Genomic DNA, 17,878 nt, shown 5'->3' with positions numbered 1-17,878 from the left:
AATTGCTCAATTTGCTGACGATACCCTAGCGATGTTCTCCGCACATTGACCCCTCACGAAACCATTCAACACCGCTTCCCCCACAGCCGAAAATTGAGATACCGGCAACTTCGACGGACATTCTCAAGCACACCTGTGACGCGAATTCGGTTGGAGGATGATGACGAAGAGGAAAATGAGCTGCCAAAAAATGCCAGGGCTTCTAGGAGGCCGGTGAGACAAGCACCTCAGAAGGCTCCGCAAGATTTGAGAAATATAATTATGTCTCGAGGACCGAAGCCCCGCAAATTCAAGCCTATCGACCCGGAGAAGGTTCGTGAGATTGAGGCAAAGGTCCAGATGCTCCCGGATCCACGTCAGCTGGTCAATTACTTTATTGACTCAAGGTACGTTGATCTTGAAGATCAAATCGCGAAGGCCCGGTATGTTAGTCAGGAGATATTCTGTTCTCATGTCGACGACCTGAAGTCCTTGTTTCTCTGCAACAAGGCAATTTGCGAGCGGATTGAGCGTGAATATTGCAAGATTGTCTACCGTAATATTCCTAAATGGACCGCAGCCATCTTTGACGTCGAGAATACTGTTGCACGATTGCGTTACGAGTTCCTCGGGGTTTTTGCCGCACGCCTACAAGATTCGGGGCAATTCATCCACGACACGAGGAAGCTCATCCGGCGAGAATACTTAAACCCTCGACGGTCGGCAAGAGCCAAGGTCGACCGACTTCTAGGTCAAGCGGAAGATCTGAGGACAGAATACCACTTGTTACAGGTGCTTGGAATGGCGATTATGAAAGGACTAAATGAAATCAGATTTTCACTCATGCATTTTAGAGCTCTCGAATTGGCGAGGCCTGAACTCTTGACTTTACCATTCCACGAATTCACCAATGTTTTTGAGGCCCAAAGACGCCATTTTGCATTGGATGCACACAACCATCGCTTCGCGTGGTTTGAGAGAAGAAAAGGCCAAGCTACTGCTCTCGTCGAGTCGCAATTATGGAGCCCCAAGATAGCCAAGCAAAGTCTCATGGAATCGGTGAAAATTTTCCATCAATGCACACCACAGACAGTATTACAGTTTGTAATACGTGGTGGTTTGATGCAAGGTGAGGACATGGCCGTAAGAGAATCAGCACGCGTTCATTTGTCTTTCTATGCGGCTCAATCCATGATCGCTAATCGCCTGCGAAAACTATACACCGCTCAATGGAAGGGCCCAAATCCCGCCAATAGCCCCAAGCTAGGCAAGGTTTGGCGACAGCTTGATGTGATGGCTTTATTTGAAACCCAGCAGGCCTCCAGTGCACTGTTACAGTATGAGGTCTGGTTATTACTAAGATCCTTGGAGGGGAAGTTTGGGCCAATGTGGTCAAACCTTGGCGCCGCAAAGATTTGTCAATACCATGACAAGCTCCATCTGTTTAGCATGGCGTTCCATAATTCTCGGAAAGATTTCGCGACGAATGTTGAAATGTACAGACTTGCCAATTGGGCTCGACTGAAAGTCGAAGAGAAGCAGTTCAGGCTAGGCGGGTTGGACAGTATCCAAGACCGGGGCCTTCTCATAGTGCGAAAGCCGCTCAGCCAGGATGACTCGCTTTTCAACCACTGGGTGAACCAATATGCTGCCATTTCCTTCAAACTATGGACTTTACATAAAATTCTCAAGATCTTCACTGAAGAGAATGACGCATTTACACGGAGTTACTATACTGGTTTGGCAGAAGAACACCTTAAACGTTTGCGCCCGCCAAGTTTTGTGCCAGAAATCGGCTCTGCCAGAGTCAGAGATAGCCGGCGGAAGCGACGAAAGGAGATTAGGAACATGCGTTCTTCATTTCCAGCGCCGCACGGGAATTGGTCCAGCAAGGCATCGACCAAGCCCAAGACATTATCGCCCCCATCAAAAGATACTACAAAAATCTCGTCATCTTCGCCACTCCCTTCACCATCGCAAGCCCTTGATACTCATGCAAAAGCCTCCCGAGATCATTCTCCACCGATGTCTGACACGACCATCTCTATTGCCAAAGGGGAGACCCCCAAACCAGACGATAAAAAGGAGAGTGTAGTAGCAAAGAGTGGAAAACAGATAAGGGCAATGAGGGTGCTTCCAACTGGTCCCAAGCTGTCTAAACAGGCTACCCTTGATGACGTTTTGGCCGAAACCTCCCCCAAATCAGACGATGAAAGGAAGAGTATACCGGAAGAGGCATCCATCAAGCCCAAAGCACGGCCTCCTCCATCAGTTAAGGCTACAAAAAATCCGTCATCTTCGCTACTGCCTTCATCACCACCGAAAGCTCTCAAAACTCCTCCCAAAGACCCCCGAAATCGTTCTCCATCAACTTCTGGCACAAACGTCTCTATTGCCAAGGGGAAATCTTCCAAGCCTGATGGTAAAAAGGAGAGTGTACTGGCAAAGAGTAGAAAACGAATGAGGGCAAGGAATGTGCTTCAAATTGAGCGCAAGCTGATTGAACAGGCTACTCTTGATGATACTTTGGCGGAGGACTTGGGTGATTTCGGCCCTCCAATTCTCAAAAAGGGACAAGCAGCGCAGCAACCCGATCCTCACCAAAAAGCCGATCCAGAATCAAGCCGGAGTCCACCCGCTGGTTCCAACAGAGATAATGCTGTCTTTTTGCCTACATCCAAGTTGAAATCTCGACCTGCGAAAAAGACATACTTAGCCAAGCGGCCACGAGAATCGACCCTTGGTCGCAGACGAAACCCGCTCTCGGGCAGCAATATTCAGCGTAAGCTTAATCTGGATTTTTTGAGCGGAAAGACAACCGCCAGGTTATACAGCACTAGAGCATGTGTTTCTGGGGTGAAGGCCAATGAACACAACCTTCGTTGCGCAGACGAGCAGTCCTTGCCTCTTGACGACCCACCAAGTGCAGAACTTGTTGATGGCCTGGTAGGATCTGCTAAGGATCTGCTTGTTTCATCCGAGGCGGAATTTCCACAAAATGGCAGCAAAGTCAAGGACAAGGCAGCTCCGCTGTTCTGGACTCATAGTTCGCAACGTGGTCCCGCTGGACAGAAGCTGATTGTGCATTACTGCCGAACCCTGGATAGCACAGAGGAAGTTGCAAAGCTTTTCCTCGATAGCAAAGTCATCGGATTCGATATGGAATGGAAGGCACAGGCTTCTGCTTGGGATAGTATACAGAGCAACTTGTCTCTAATCCAAGTCGCAAATGAGGAACGCATTGCGCTTTTCCAGATCGCGCTTTTTAAACCGGATAAAACCCTCCAGGACCTCGTGGCACCGTCACTGAAGCAACTTCTTGAGTCGCCCGATGTCACAAAAGTTGGTGTATCTATCAAGGCGGACGTAACTCGTTTGCGCAAGTATCTTGGCATTGAGACTAGATCTATCTTTGAACTTAGCCACTTGTTCAGATTGGTCAAGTATGGCCTGACTCACCCGAAGCTTGTCAATAAAAGAGTTGTCAATCTTAGCGACCAGGCGGCAGAGCATCTTGGGTTGCCTCTTGAAAAAAGCGATGATGTGAGATGTGGTGATTGGACTCGTCCTTTGAACTACCGTCAGGTTCAATGTGAGTTTAAATACAGCCTAGGAATGTTGAAACAAGCTGATTATTTCTAAACAGATGCCGCGACTGATCCCTACGCTTGTATTTGTCTGTTCAATACTATGAATATGAAAAGACAAGCTATGGACTCTGTACCACCCCTTCCTGCCCATGCAGACCTTAACCTACCCATCATTCTTCCTCCTAAAAAGGCATTGCATGCTGAAAACAAGGATTCATTGCCTTCGAGCGCAGTCGTTATTGATCATGCTTAAGCGCTTTTGACCGTGCATATCCCGGCGTCATTTCAATGTTCTTGCTGCATATAGCCCATCACGTTTTATAGTTCCGAGGTCGTTTTTTGATGTATTTTGGCGTGCACATGTGCTTACAGTTCTATATATGTATTCGATATCCCAGACATTTAAGCTACTGGGCGGAAGTTATGAATCTGAACCTATCAAAAAAGTACCATGACTATTTGAATACACAAATTGACAAGATATATCAATGCATTTACGCTACATTTGGAAAGTCCCATGCTTGGTACGCGAAAACGGAAGAGCAAACGGGGGTATATATTCGTCCAGATCAAGTATGTACATTGATGGAAAGTCCATGTCTGGAATCTTAGAAGAGCCATATGCAAATGCGATCGTATATGTAGAAATCATCCTCTCAGAGGAAGAACCTTTGATAGCAGCACCTCCTGCCGACAAAGTGGACACTCCGGCTTTTCGCGCACCCAATCCCTGACACATATCCAACAAAATACATGACCACAAGTCGTTACGCTCGGGTCTTTCAACACCTCCAAGCACAACGTGCACTTCCGCTGCTGTCCATCCGGGATCCAGGCAACCGCGCAGGGGTCCTCTTCAAGGTCATATCGAGGAGATGAAGCAGACAGCAATGGCACAGAAGCGGGGTTTTGAATCGAAGCAATAACAGCTCCGCCCTGAGACGACGCAGCCTCTGTCCCAGAATTCTCAGTTTCAGCATTGTTCATGCTCTCGCCTATCTTGCGCACGTGCAGGAAACTCTGCACAGCGGCCTGAAGAACCATCAATACACCCAGCACTTCATACCCAATGCGCTGCTCACTCTCATCAATCTTCTTGGTAAAAACGTAGCGCAAACGCCAGATCCGTTTCGAAAGATGATAATACGAGCCCGTAAAATAGAAAGTCGCAATACTGAGCGCATAGATAGGTGAGAGTGAAGTCATCGAGTCGAGATGATCAAGGATGTACTGCTGAATGCGCAACTTCGTGAAGAACGGCTTCGACACTTTACTATTATTATTGGAGTTGGTCGGTTTCGACAGTCCAGGGATTTGCTGCTGTGCCGCCCGGAACTGTTGTCGCGCAATGCTCCGCTCCAGCTTATTTCGCACGCGCTGTCGGAGTGCGGGGAGAAGCCGCTGCAGCCACCATGGTAACAGGATGCTGCTGAGGATATATCCGACGCGGCGAGTGATAGCGGGCAGGCGGAGGGAATCATCTTCCAGCTGAACAAGGTCGCAGTATTCTTCGCCGAGAGTGCGGTTTCCGATTGCGGTGGTGAGGGAGAAGTAGAGAAGTTCAGTGAGATTCTTGATGGCGTCGGAGTAGGCGTGGACGAAGCGGGCGCCTTTTAAAGAACGGATGATTGTTTGAGTTTGTTGGACGAGTCCTGCTGTCATATAGGCATCTTTCTCATGCGAACGGATAATATCTGGGGAGGTCGCGAAGGGGTAGAAGTGGGAGGGGAAGCCGAGGCCTCCTCCGTCCGAAGTTGGGAGGGAAAGATTGGGGTCGTCGTCGGCCATTTTGGTTGTTGATCTGGGCAATCTCTAGAGTGAGGTGGCTCAGGAAATGACCAATGGTTTATGTCTTTGAAGGGTGCAGGGACATCATTGAGGAAGATAGTACCGGGCAGTTTCCCCAGAGTCGGGTTTCCCCAAGTAAATGAGCCTCGGTCCCCCGATCCGATAAGTCAGGTGACTTGTCCGCAAGTCCCACAGATCACATGAACGATGACATAAGCAAGTACCCATTTGGGCAGGTCAATGGTGGTAATTTATGCATTCAGGATTACCCGATGATTACGACAAATACGGTATGGGAGGTCCAGACCCAAGCCGAATCCGGTCAATTAATATACTTCTGGCGGGTTTGCTAAATATAGGGATGTTTCCGTTGGTATTCAATATTGCAGGGCCAAAGAATAGCTTCTAATACCCCCTGATACACCTTTTGAAATCAACGATACATTGGATTTTACTATAAGTGGATGTCATGATCGCTATGCCATCATCGTAGCATAAGAGTGGATGAAGGATAACCCAGAACCGCTCCCCTAACTGCCGATCCAGCAGGATCTTCGTCATGACTGGAGTAGATAGACTCCCCTCATTTCCTAATTATACCTAGAGCCACTAAACTGTGACCCTCTAAGTGGAGCATCCACTGCAAGCCCACTGCGGGCGCGTAATTCCTCGTTACTACCGGGTGCTTATTAACGACTGAAAGCGGACGGGGAAAAGTTCCCTTTACAACAAAATCCCCAAAGCTCACCCCTAGTCACTCTTTTTGTTTGCTTTTGGTACCTCACTTGTTCCTTGTTATACCCCACGGGGATTCATATGTTCATCCTCGGGAAGAACCATTCTATCCTCTGACCTCCCCCTCTACCACCCCTGTTCCATGGAATAATGGGTCCAGATCAACATGCGCAATTGGATGGCTTTGGGCTGGTCTTCCCCTTCCCTATTCGCATAGCGGCTGTCTTGGTTGCAGGTAGGTCTTGCTGTAAATGAACGAGTGAACAGTACCTGACTCTCTATAACAGGTTTCTGGGGATGGGCCCTTAACCTACACTACCTGTCCAAAGTTGACATCGTGAGTGGCGGACCCCTCGGTTCATACCCACGACCATAGATACTAACTGGCTCATCTTTAGGACGTCCCTCGTCTAATCCAATATCCTTCCCATGACCCCAAAGCCCAACCACCACAACGACCACACTACCTCGGAGCCTACCGCTTAGCCACCATCTTCACTATCCCTCTAACTCTCTGGCTCGTTGTCACCTGGGCCGCCACGCACAGCTCTCGAGAGTTGGTAGAACGCCTCGACTTCATTCCGCTGTCGGTCTTTATTATCCTCCTTCTGATCCTTATCTGGCCTTTAAATCGTGCCTCCCGCGCCGGCCGGATCCGGTTTCTCCTGACATTAAAGCGGGTCGCCATCGGTGGTTTGTCGGAGCCCCAGAATGGCAAGTTTGCTGACGTTCTGCTGGCGGATGTCCTGACAAGCTATGGTCGCATTTTGGGTGATCTCTATGTCAGCTTCTGCATGTTTTTCACCGACGGCATTTCGGCCACCTCCAAGCCGAACCGTGCTTGTGGCAAGGATTTCATTGTCCCAATCATTATCGCGGTCCCGAGTGTCATTCGACTACGCCAGTGTCTAACAGAATACGTGCGGGCTCGGCGAACAGCGAATGCGGATCCCAGCCACGGCAACCAACACCTGGCTAACGCACTGAAGTATGCGTCCGCATTCCCGGTCATCTGGCTGGCCGCAAAGATGCGAAACTACAACCCGCTGGACTTTCACGGATTCAGCGAGATGACCATTATGCGTCTTCTGTAAGATCTCCATCTGCCTATTTCATGTTCGTCTGGTCTAACAGATATAGTTTCCTCTTCTCATTCATCAACTCGAGCTATTCATTCTGGTGGGACGTCGTAAAGGATTGGGATATGACTCTGTTCTCCCCTCAACGCCGCGACAGCCGTTATCCGTTCGGACTGCGCAAACACCGCTACTTTAGCTCCGACCGGTTGTACCACTACGTCATCATCGCAGACTTTCTCCTCCGTTTCTCGTGGCTTTGGCGCGTGCTGCCGGGACTCGCGTGGCTCCCGGAAACCGAAAGCGGTCTGTTCATACTCATGGTTGGCGAAGTGGCTCGACGTTGGATGTGGGTGTTTTTCCGAATTGAAGCCGAAGCGAGTATGTTCCACCCCGCTCTCCTAGCAAACCCTAGGACATATTGGCACCAAATCCCAGGGCCTTAGTCTCGAAGTTTCAATGACTAATTATCGATACGAAATAGTTCGAAACGATCACGGATCTGGTTCTCACGACCTTCACCTCCCTAAATACAACGGGAACGGCAAAATAACATCGGATTGAATTTGACAGCTTGCTATACGCGCTTTTTGCCTTTTTATCTACCTTCCACGTTCCACCCTCCAGTATAGCTGGAACGAATATGAGACACAGAACATAACTTCATTAGCGGTTTTTGCGCAACATTTGCTCTTCGTCTCCGTTGGTCCTTTCCCGATTCCTTTCCCGATATCCTCTCCCCTTTTGCAGCTTAGAACAGTCATAAAGACGAGACTCGGATTTCTGGTTCTCCTTGGTATATGGAAGCGCAATCCTTGATTCACTTATATGGCCGTTTTTTTGTTCACTCTGACTCGGTCGATCTTCAAAATTCACATGCTTATGTGGCATAATTCTTATTTCCTTGTCTCGGGATATCATTGACTGGATTTGAGCCCGTGGGTGGCTTTTTGGGCCTAAATGGACTAGGTGTTTGCGTGGTATTAGCCTTGGTGGCGAGCATGGTTTTTGGTGCCTTTTGGGTTTTTTGTCTGGCCTCAATAGGGCCAGATCGACGGGTGCATCTCCTGGACTTTGTATATAGATTCTCTTCACTTGGTTCACCTTGTTGTTTTGGTTGTTTGGGGGCGGGGTCGGGCTAGGATGTACATCATAGATTCCAATCCGCACTATTTCACACTCAATTTGTCCCTTCTCTCCAAGTGAATTGGATTATAAGCTACAAAGTCAGTCGAGTTATATCGGCCTTGAGTACTGCAATGAGCTTCATGTTTCAATATTCCCAGATAAGAGCCATGATTTTACCACCGGAAGATGGTGTCAACATCCCGCACGGTCCTCGACGCTTAGCCCTAGCGCCACGATTGTCGCCAACCTGCAAATCCCGAAACCATCAGTGCCCAAGAATAGGTTCTTGGTCATCTACGCAAAACGGAAGTATGGTATTTTTTATAAGCGACAAGCTTTCTAGACTGCTCATATCCCAATAAAGCATAGCTAAGTTCTGATATTGTCATAGAAACGAGCACTTGAGACGCAGCTGAAACTAATTGTTCCAGCCATGGATAATAAGAATTGAGAAAAAACATGAAAAGGCTTTGTTGTCATCCAAACAGAGCAGTAGATGGATAGCTCTCGTTCCATTATTGCGGTTGATAGGCCAAGAAATCCTGCTCGATTATCCATATGATCCAGGATTTGTTACATGGATACAAAGCATGATCGATCTCGACATCCAAATGCGCGAAATTGTTCAACGCGAAGCCTTTCTAATAAGGCAATACGCTAGTATAAAGAATCCAGCAGACTATCCTAAAATACATTAATAAGATGATTGGAACACAGAACTAAAAGGTCTTAAGCAAAGTTACTAGGAGACGGAGCGCAGAATTTACAATAACACTGTTCGTTGTCCATGTAAGCCTTTACTGCGAGCTTATCTATACACTCAAAGAACGCCGTAGTGGCATACTGATAAATATTGTGGGACGAGGTAGTTGCTATGCTCGAGCTTGCGGATGTTGCTCCAAGCCACGCAGCTCCCGCTCCAAGGGCCATGGACATTGCACAGGAGTTTGCAGTTGCTGTATTCAGGCTCGGGGGTTCCTATTGAATGAGGAACAGAAAAAGCTCTTCCAGCCGACTATCACTATCAAGCAAGATATCCGTGATATGGACGGATATAGTCGCGTTATGCTTAGGGCTTACACCATTGGTTTTAAAGCCTCTTAGTGATCTAGGTTTTGATTGCTTTATGTTTAACTAATGGAGTGCTTGTTTTATTAAGAAAGCTTAGTATGAAGTTTAACTCAGGTAGAGACAAAACCCAATCTCATGTGAGATAGCTACCTCTTAGCAAGATCAAACGTGCTCGATAAATTAGAACTACTACTTCCGTTCATCGGATCAAATTATTAGAATGCCCAAAAAGAAAGAGAATTTTTATCAAGAATTTAAGTAGCTACAGCGCCTCTTAAATAGACTTTCAATCGTCGAAATTAGACATTTGATAATTAAAAAAGGGTCATTCAGAGGCTCCAGCTTCCCGCAAGACAACGGCACGCACAACCACAGACTGTCCTTTAGAAACCACTTCTGATACTGCGAATAGAGCACGCTCAGTAGAAGCAGCTTCCATATCCCAGAGTTTCCAAATTCCGTAAAATACGGAAGAACATTTGAAATAATGGTAGCCTTAATACCAGTAATACAGGTAAAGAAAACATTAGCGTCAATGTAGCTAGTGGCTACCGCAGACTGTCCCTATACGTAAGGTGCTTAATAAGACTTAGTCATAGTAGAAGTCTTCAAGTCTAGATAATAGGCTTTGGCCTATACCCCGCTCTCAAGTACATAGTAAACTAAGAAGTAAGGGAGATATAAGAAGCGTAAACCGCAATCCGACGAATTTCCTAGCAGGAGGTATTTCCAATATCAACTATCTATGGATGATTGTATCCAGTCAAAGTGCTGCCGCCCCTTGCCCATGCCAGTAAGTTTATTACTGAAAGCCAGAATTTGATCTCGCTGCGCAGAGCGCTGCTGGTTAGCCGGAATGTTCTCGTCACCGATGCACCAAAAAAGCCATCCATCAGCATTGGTATACAACAAATAACGCAGTGCGGAACTCATCCAGTTGCACACCTTTATCCTTTGTGACATTTTATCAGGATATCAATACAGAATTATTTTAAATTGATTCTGGAGTGCAGTATCATGGTGGGTGATTTATGGGTGATATCCCAGGTGATGCAAATGAGGCTATTCACAATGTACCTTCGAAGAACTCGGTGAGAAGATGCTCAATTTAAAATCCTGGGAATCGATTTTAGCTTCTATCGAATGCAATCTTTCTCTTTTCTTTTGTCAAGTTACGTACTCCCAATTTAAATTGCGGTGCACGTTACTATTCTAGGCCCTTATACTAGTATTAGGCTATTCCTTAAAAATGCTACGCCTCTCCAGGAAAGCTTCCATTGACTAATTCGTCCAGGTGGATTTGACCTTCAAGGCTGCCAATATGAGAAGCCGAACTTCTGTAACTTGGCCAGTCCAAGCCGTACTATTGTACCGTCAATGAGATGGATGAATGAAAATATTTTTTTTATTTGGAGACCAATAACTCCGGCTATTGACATAATAATGTATAAGAAAAGAACTTAGCGCCAATGCACAAGGGTCCTGGGAAACACTTTGTAAAAGAAAAAAAAAAAAACTAAAATCGTAATAGGGGTTTCCAAATATAGCACACAAGAATGTAGTCGAAGCTGAAACTCAAACGTCACGGAGAAAAACGCTCACGTATTCCCCGTCGTACAGCATACGTAGGACCTCACCGACGACTAGAATCGGTGTCTCGAGGCGACGTATGACTTTCAAACAGGTCCTCCAGGTACGCACTTGGTGCACGCCCCCCGGGGGCCTGGTTCAGGTTCAGAGAGCTTGTAGACGCACCCGCGTACGAGTGGCGCGCATTGTGAGGCGTATCATGATAACCACCAGTAGGTGGAAGAGACGGCGAGCTGGGAGGATAGCCTGGGTTGACTGAATCCCGAACGGGAGTGGAGCTGCCAGCAGCAGCGTAGAACCCGGCAGGAAGGTAGCTCGAGTTCCGATTGCCTGCAGGGGTATTGATACTAGGGTGGGACCCGCCTCCACCACCAGCTGTGGGTGAATAGAATAAGGCACTGCTGTTGCTGGGGACTCGCTGTGAGGGCTTGTAGCTTGCTCGGGTGGCCGTGCCGAGCTTGTCGAGAGAGACGTCCATCGCTGGCGCGGCAGAGTACACGGCTGTGGATCGCTTCTTACGACTACCACGCAAGAGGCGCTTAGACTCTGCGGACTGCGCCATAGCGGCGCGCCGTACTGAGCGATTCACTGACCATGCGACCATGCCCCGCCAGGCTAGCACAGCTAGCCCGATGAAGCCTAGGATAGCGCCGACGGCGATAAAGACTGTACCTTCCGGTGTATTCGATGTTTGCATGTATGGGGCACCGGCGGAAGGAGGTATGGTAACGATCGCAGCGCCAGTTGAAGTGGTGGAAGAGGATGTCGATGTCGATGTCGATGCCGTTGTTGTGGAAACGGAGGACGTTGTGCTGCTGTCAGAAGTAGTTGAGGACGTGGAGGAGGTAGTCGTCGTTGAAGTCATGGTCGTGGATGTTGTCGACTCCGAGGTCGAACTCGAAGTAGTTGTGCTTTCCGATGTTGATGTAGAAGAGGTCGATGAAGTGGTATCGGTCACGCTAGGGGTGCTATCAGTGGTGGAGGGATCGTCGGTGGTCTGGGCGTCTGTAGTGACAGCCGCAGGGTCCGCAGAAACTCGAGCAGCGATGACAACCAGAAGCAATAAGACTAGGAAAGTTGGGTGGGCTTTCCCAAGCCTCCGTGGTGCAAGTCGCATCCCGCTTGTTTTTCCGTAAACAGTCGATCACTTCTCCACAGCGGGTCAGTCGGGGTAGGCCGAATTGCAGTGGACGTCGAGAACAATGAGATCTTCACTCGAGACAAAAAAGATACCCTAGATATCAGATTGTATGACCCGATAGATAGAATACCTTCCAATCCGCCGTTCCTTTTTCGCAGGGAGCTCGCTGGTGCTGTGTCCCTAATTCAGGGGATTCACAGTCAACAGGTTCTGAATGAGCGCAACCCGTGGAGATACCCAGTTGGAACGAGTGTCAGTCTCCTCACCAAGAACAACAAGCGCCAGAGGATTCCAAGAGAAAGGAAACGACAGTAAGTGCAAGTGAGGACTTGAGAGAAGCGAAAGTTGCCAAGTCGCATTCACTACGCTAAAACGGGGGCCTTAGGCCGATGTGTCACATGATGACTTGATTCTGGCAGAAATAGCCATTGTGATATATCATACAGAAATGTCAAAGAACAATGCCCCTGGACCCGAAATTGATAAGAAAAACTCAATTGAAGTATGCATCGCGCAAGGCGTGAACCTGCATCCAGCATCCTGCAACGATAGCTCACTCAATTACTGCGACTTCTTCTGCACGGCAGCTGATGTATCCTTCTCAAAAGCAGCGTAGGGAACCTTAAGGCTGCTCAAAGCATTGATACCAATGTACAAAATAGTGAAGAAGAAAAAGGAGGCCAAGATACCCATGAAGATACCTGTTTCAAGATTAGCATTGGGATACATTATCGGCATATTCAGTGGTAAACGAACCAGGGGTGAAGTACTGGTATTCATCGAACAAGGATTGTTGACGATCCGATTCCGACGAGCTAGAGGGGGATGAGTAGGAAGAGTAATCACGCTTGAGTTCCATGTGAAGGCCGTCCTGGTTGAATTCATCGGAGGGCTGGTATACGACGGAGTCGCTGTCGGGGAACTCCCGAGGGGAGGTCACATAAAGGAGGGTATACTTGGATTCGGAGGGGATGCGGTCAATGATATCGGCAAGAAGACCATCTAAGCCATTAGAGCAGAACGAGTTACATGCAGTCGGGGGTCTACGTACCATTGTCGGAAAGCTGGCGAGCGCGGTCTGAACCCAGAGAAAGCATGGGGAACTCGATGTCAATAACTCGGGGACCGGACTCAAAATATGTGGGATAAGACCCGGCTTCGAATGTTGATTAGCGATAGCTCTTATATTGTACCCGTCATGCCCAGGATGGGCCACGATGGCAACTCACAGGAACCGTCAATGGCGGTAATCTGCGCCTTGCAATTGTCCATCAAGAAGTTCGTAATTTTCTTTGCATCCAACAAGCCTGCGACCTCGTTGACGCTCATGTTGGATCGAATGGACCTATCCTTGCCCAGCATCTTCGCCCCGAGGCGGGGTGCCGACTTGCGGGTGGAGAAGTCGGAGCTGTGCACACCAGGCTGAGAAACAACCACATAGTAGTCGGATGGACAGTTATTCAGGGCGGAGGAGACTTCATCAAGCACTGAAGCGCTAGTCTTGATGTATGCGGAGTTCGCCAGCACCCTGCAGGAACGATTAGCTTGCTGGGTAGCTCCCAAGTGAATCGATTGAACATACTCGGAAGTTGAAGCCAAGAAAAAAGGAGACGTGTCTCTAAAAGCGTCTACTGCAGCTGCCCCAAGGGCGAGCAGCCCAAATCTGCTCATATGCATTGTGTTTGGTTGGAGATGGTATTCGGGGAGGATGATGTTGCCAACGGGAGATCCGACTTGGCCTCGGAGGCGGTCGACTGGGCCCGGGCCCGCCTTGAGCTTTTTTAGATTCCAACTTTTTTTTTTCTTTGGTTCGATCATACTTCTACGACAACGTCCTTTTGGGATTCTATATCTACAATTTGTGAAATCTCGAATCAACTAGCCAATCGTCACTATGGGTATGGGTGCTTACCCCAAAAAGCGGAAGTTGACTCCTAAGGTGGAGGAGGTCAACTTTGACCCGGATGCCCGCCAGGAATGGCTTACTGGGTTCCACAAGCGCAAGGTGCAGCGCATTAAGCAAGCCCAGGAGGTGGCAATTCAGAAGATGAAAGAAGAGAAGAGACATGATCGGGCAAAGGTATGTGGTGTTCCGCTCTCTACGTTTGCGAGAAAAAACAACCTTTGCTAATGCGGTATATCTCCAGCTTCGTGAAGAACGAGCGGCCGATATGAAGCGAGTAATGGAGGAACACAAAGCCGCCCTCAAGCGCATGAAGGCGGAATTCAGCGACAACAGCGACTCCGACGCTGATCAGGAGAGTGAGGAGGAGTGGGAAGGCATTGAGGAACCGCCGGCGGTTGACTACGAGGCCGAATACATCGACGAAGACAAATACACCACTGTTACCGTTGAAGAAATGGATACATCACGAGATGCTCTCCGGCAGTCCGCGAAGGGAGAGGATTCAGAGGAGGAAGAACAGAAGCCAACAAAGAAACCCGAGCCAGAGGCGAAATCCGATAAAAAGGTTCGCAAATATACACAAAAGCCGAAGCAGAAGAAAAAGCAATTCCGATACGAGAGCAAAGGCGATCGTAAAATTGCTGCGTCAAAACAGCGATCATCAAACTCGAAGAAAGCTAAGGCGCGCAGAGAGCAGTGATAAGAGGGCCATATTCAGAAGGATTAAATCGTTTATACCATGTCATCAAAATATTTGGAGGGTCTCTTTTTTCTTTCAAAGCCCGGCTTGTCAATAAAAATTCTATGATTCACGAGAAGATTCCAAAGATGTCCGCAAAAGGCGGTTGATACGCGCAGCAGGGGAACATCGTACTCAATGTGGCATAAAATGCTAAAGAATATCGTCTCCAGCATGGTAGAAAGGCAAGTAACACATTTGATCACATTGCTGAAAAAAACAATAGCTGGAACAAGGGGAAGAAAGCCTGCATTCAACCCAACGTCTCTTTACACTCGAGATCAATACACTGTAGCCTCACACCACTTAAACGTTGCTGATGGAAACCTCGAGCTCGTGCAGCTCCTTCTGCAAGTTGTTGAACTTGGTTGACATTTCCTCATACTTGGCCTCCCACTGGTCGCGCTCGGTCTCGAGGGCCTGAACCTTGCGCTCGTAGTGGCCAGCCTTGACGTCGGTCTGGCGGAGCCTAGGAGCAAATGTTAGAATATTGGGTACGAAATATCCAAGCGAACGTCATACTTCTCGTTGGTCTCACGGAGAGTCTTCTCGTTCTCCTCAGCCTCCTCCTCGAGGAGCTGCACGCGACGCTGAAGGGCCTCGTTCTGGGTGTCATGCTGAGCACTGGCACCAGCAGCATCCTTAGCATCCTTAACGGAGTTTTCCAGCTTCTCAACCTCCTCCTCAAGTAGGGAGTTGCGGTGGTTGAGCGATGTGATTTCCTGCTCCTTAGCCAGGCTCTCCTGTTCGAGTTGTCGGATCTTGGCGTTCAGCTCCTCATTCTTCTCGTGGGCCTCATCCGCCTCAATGCGGAGGTTGTTCATGCGCTGTACTCATATTAGATCAGTATGATTTTGGTTGGATAGAAAATACGTGGGAGTGGTAGGCATGCTGCGGGTGATATGCATCGAGGGGGAAAGGAACAGCTGTCCAAGCTACCCCGCCGGACAGGGGTCTTCAGGGAGACTCACCTCCTTGATACGATCCATTTTGAAATGATCAGGAAAAGAGATAATATGTATGAGTGAATAGAAGAAGGCTTTCGCTCAGCGAGCCAGAGTAGTTGGGATGAGTTGGCGGGGTTGGTGGTTTGGGAAGGAAAGTTGCTGACTACTATTTACAATTACCCATCATATTTATTTTACTGCCTTTACTGCTCTTTACGCCGTACCATACACGACCACCGCCCCGCTTCACCCTTTGTCCAATCACTGCCTTCCGATCCACGCGTCTCCACGGGCAACCACTTCCCGACAACAAGTGCTCCCATCTAGAACTCGTCCTAACCGCGTCTTCAATTCACCGTCTTTTCAAGATTTGCATGTGTATCCACAATCACCATCCGCCACAATGCTGGCTCTTCGTGACCAGGAAAACCTAGTGAACACCCACCAGACCGCCGCTGCCAATAAGCCATTGAACCAGGGAATCAAGCCGCTAGCTCCGAAGACTCCTGGCAGGAAGGTACGCCTTAATGACGAGAACAACACCATCGCATTTGGAAAGCAGACAGTGAAGGGCAATGGAAACCGTTTGGAGAATGGGAAAGCGGGCAAGGATGCGTTTGTGACGCCGATGGGTATGTCAACTCAGAAATATCGGCTACACGGTTATGACGCTGACAGGTTACACCTTCAGAGACAAAGAACCGAGCTCCTTTGGGCAACAAGACAACCAACCTGAAAGCGAAAGGCCTCCAAACACCGGCCCCGTTCGGAGGAACGTTGAAACCCGAGAGAACCAGCCGAAGACCTTCTACCCAAAAGGTCAAGAAGGCTGCTCCAGTCACTCAGCAGCCGCAGACAAAGGTTCACCTTGATGTAGTCCATGATGATGTGGCAGATATAGAATATATGCCCCCACGGGCTCGAGGTATGACTTTAAACATAAAGCCAACAAGAGATATCGCGTTGCTAACGATCCATAGATCTTCCGGACATACCAGATGATCTTCGCTATGACACCACATACCCTCAGTTTAAGCCTCGAAACCGTGCTTTGGGGTTGGAGAGTGTTTATGGACGACAAGAAATTGGGAGCGATGGTCTGACAAGCAAGCAGCGCAAATTTCAGGAGGACTCTGCCAAGTGTGACAAAATGGTCGACGAGATGATTATGAAGCAACTTGATGGCATTAGTTTCAATGAGCGCAGCGAAGATGAGGCGGTAAAGCCCTTGGCACGAGTGCCGCTAGCATCGACTACCCGTTCCAAGGGACTATCCTCAAATGCCCGACCTCTTCGGAGTATCTCTACACTGAGATCTCGGGAGGCAGCGGCAGCTCTGTCGGCACCCAAGACCAGAGCTCCTTCAGCCAGAATCGCTGCGGCTTCCAAGCAAAGCATGACATCTTCTCTCTTGCCCAAAAAGAAGGCCCGTGTTCCGACCAACCCCTCACCCATGCGGAATACTGCAGCTGCGATGAACTCCAACACGACCGTTGGCTACTCCAAGGGCCGCAGTGTTTCATCAACATTGCGGGAAAATGAGGTCAGCGCCAAGACCACCCTTTCTCCCGAGACCTATATGCATCTTTATGGCCCGCCTCCCCTGGGCTCGGAGATGTGGACTCGGTGCAAAGCTGCTGGCTCCTTCGACACTGAAGATGATGCTGGACAGGAGCTCCAGGAGTCTCTTCCCACATTCTCTGAGGATGAAGAGGCCGACAGCTTCCAGCTCACGCTTTAGGCGTCACCACCGCCATTGATTTTATTGCATAGTTTATTGAACCGATCACTACATGATTTCTATGATGTATTTCTTTGCGAGTATTTGTTTTTGGGGACTGGGGTGTCTGCGATTGGGAAACTCGACAGGTTGGGAAGGATTATTATCGGCGTATCATATGGGAATTGAAGGTCTTCGGCTCGACCGCGGATCACACTGTTTCAGGGCCCCCACTTCCTTGAAGATCGCTCTTAGCACAGCCAGGCGAGAACGCACGAATAACTTTGCCGCACAAGGCAGAATAATTCCACGCACTCAGATTTGAGTTGGTGAGCCCCGAGGGAGTCTGAAGACCCGGCATTGTTGTTTCAGCTGTACTGGTGGGGATAGTATAAATCCCTTTTTCCCATTTGCCGTAATTGTACGGAGTATGTAGACTGATCCCCTGCAGGGTGTTACGTAGCCTCC

General features: G+C 48.7%; 8 protein-coding genes across 8 annotated transcripts; 4 read left to right on the top strand and 4 right to left on the bottom strand.

Moving 5' to 3' along the window:
* Positions 1-261: 261 nt before the first annotated feature.
* N7520_009418 (3'-5' exonuclease) lies at positions 262-3,822 on the top strand (the record flags this gene model as incomplete). The annotated part of the gene is made up of 2 exons (XM_057143352.1): positions 262-3,571; positions 3,626-3,822. The coding sequence occupies 2 exons, from the start codon at positions 262-264 to the stop codon at positions 3,820-3,822; spliced, it is 3,507 nt and encodes a 1,168-aa protein (XP_056992640.1).
* A 395-nt stretch (positions 3,823-4,217) lies between these two features.
* On the bottom strand, positions 4,218-5,357 carry pex10 (ubiquitin-protein ligase peroxin 10; the record flags this gene model as incomplete). Its single annotated transcript, XM_057143351.1, has 1 exon — positions 4,218-5,357. One exon carries the CDS (start codon positions 5,355-5,357, stop codon positions 4,218-4,220), a length of 1,140 nt encoding a protein of 379 aa, XP_056992639.1.
* Positions 5,358-6,242: 885 nt separating this feature from the next.
* On the top strand, positions 6,243-7,732 carry N7520_009416 (EXS domain-containing protein; the record flags this gene model as incomplete). Its single annotated transcript, XM_057143350.1, has 5 exons — positions 6,243-6,327; positions 6,380-6,429; positions 6,491-7,182; positions 7,233-7,549; positions 7,653-7,732. The coding sequence occupies 5 exons, from the start codon at positions 6,243-6,245 to the stop codon at positions 7,730-7,732; spliced, it is 1,224 nt and encodes a 407-aa protein (XP_056992638.1).
* Positions 7,733-11,000: 3,268 nt separating this feature from the next.
* N7520_009415 (uncharacterized protein) lies at positions 11,001-12,074 on the bottom strand (the record flags this gene model as incomplete). The annotated part of the gene is made up of 1 exon (XM_057143349.1): positions 11,001-12,074. One exon carries the CDS (start codon positions 12,072-12,074, stop codon positions 11,001-11,003), a length of 1,074 nt encoding a protein of 357 aa, XP_056992637.1.
* Positions 12,075-12,659: 585 nt separating this feature from the next.
* Positions 12,660-13,775, bottom strand: N7520_009414 (Ac45/VOA1 transmembrane domain-containing protein; the record flags this gene model as incomplete). The annotated part of the gene is made up of 5 exons (XM_057143348.1): positions 12,660-12,799; positions 12,855-13,100; positions 13,150-13,254; positions 13,328-13,626; positions 13,681-13,775. The coding sequence occupies 5 exons, from the start codon at positions 13,773-13,775 to the stop codon at positions 12,660-12,662; spliced, it is 885 nt and encodes a 294-aa protein (XP_056992636.1).
* A 217-nt stretch (positions 13,776-13,992) lies between these two features.
* N7520_009413 (rRNA-processing protein RRP17) lies at positions 13,993-14,704 on the top strand (the record flags this gene model as incomplete). The annotated part of the gene is made up of 2 exons (XM_057143347.1): positions 13,993-14,178; positions 14,246-14,704. 2 exons carry the CDS (start codon positions 13,993-13,995, stop codon positions 14,702-14,704), a joined length of 645 nt encoding a protein of 214 aa, XP_056992635.1.
* A 345-nt stretch (positions 14,705-15,049) lies between these two features.
* N7520_009412 (tropomyosin) lies at positions 15,050-15,732 on the bottom strand (the record flags this gene model as incomplete). Its single annotated transcript, XM_057143346.1, has 3 exons — positions 15,050-15,212; positions 15,266-15,570; positions 15,715-15,732. 3 exons carry the CDS (start codon positions 15,730-15,732, stop codon positions 15,050-15,052), a joined length of 486 nt encoding a protein of 161 aa, XP_056992634.1.
* Positions 15,733-16,093: 361 nt separating this feature from the next.
* On the top strand, positions 16,094-17,431 carry N7520_009411 (uncharacterized protein; the record flags this gene model as incomplete). The annotated part of the gene is made up of 3 exons (XM_057143345.1): positions 16,094-16,322; positions 16,382-16,615; positions 16,671-17,431. 3 exons carry the CDS (start codon positions 16,094-16,096, stop codon positions 17,429-17,431), a joined length of 1,224 nt encoding a protein of 407 aa, XP_056992633.1.
* Between the last annotated feature and the right edge of the window lie 447 nt (positions 17,432-17,878).

This window comes from Penicillium odoratum (assembly GCF_028828045.1).
Source record: "Penicillium odoratum strain IBT 22623 chromosome Unknown utg000006l_segment0_segment0, whole genome shotgun sequence".
NCBI lineage: Eukaryota > Fungi > Ascomycota > Eurotiomycetes > Eurotiales > Aspergillaceae > Penicillium > Penicillium odoratum.
This window is presented reverse-complemented; position numbering and strand designations above follow the sequence as displayed.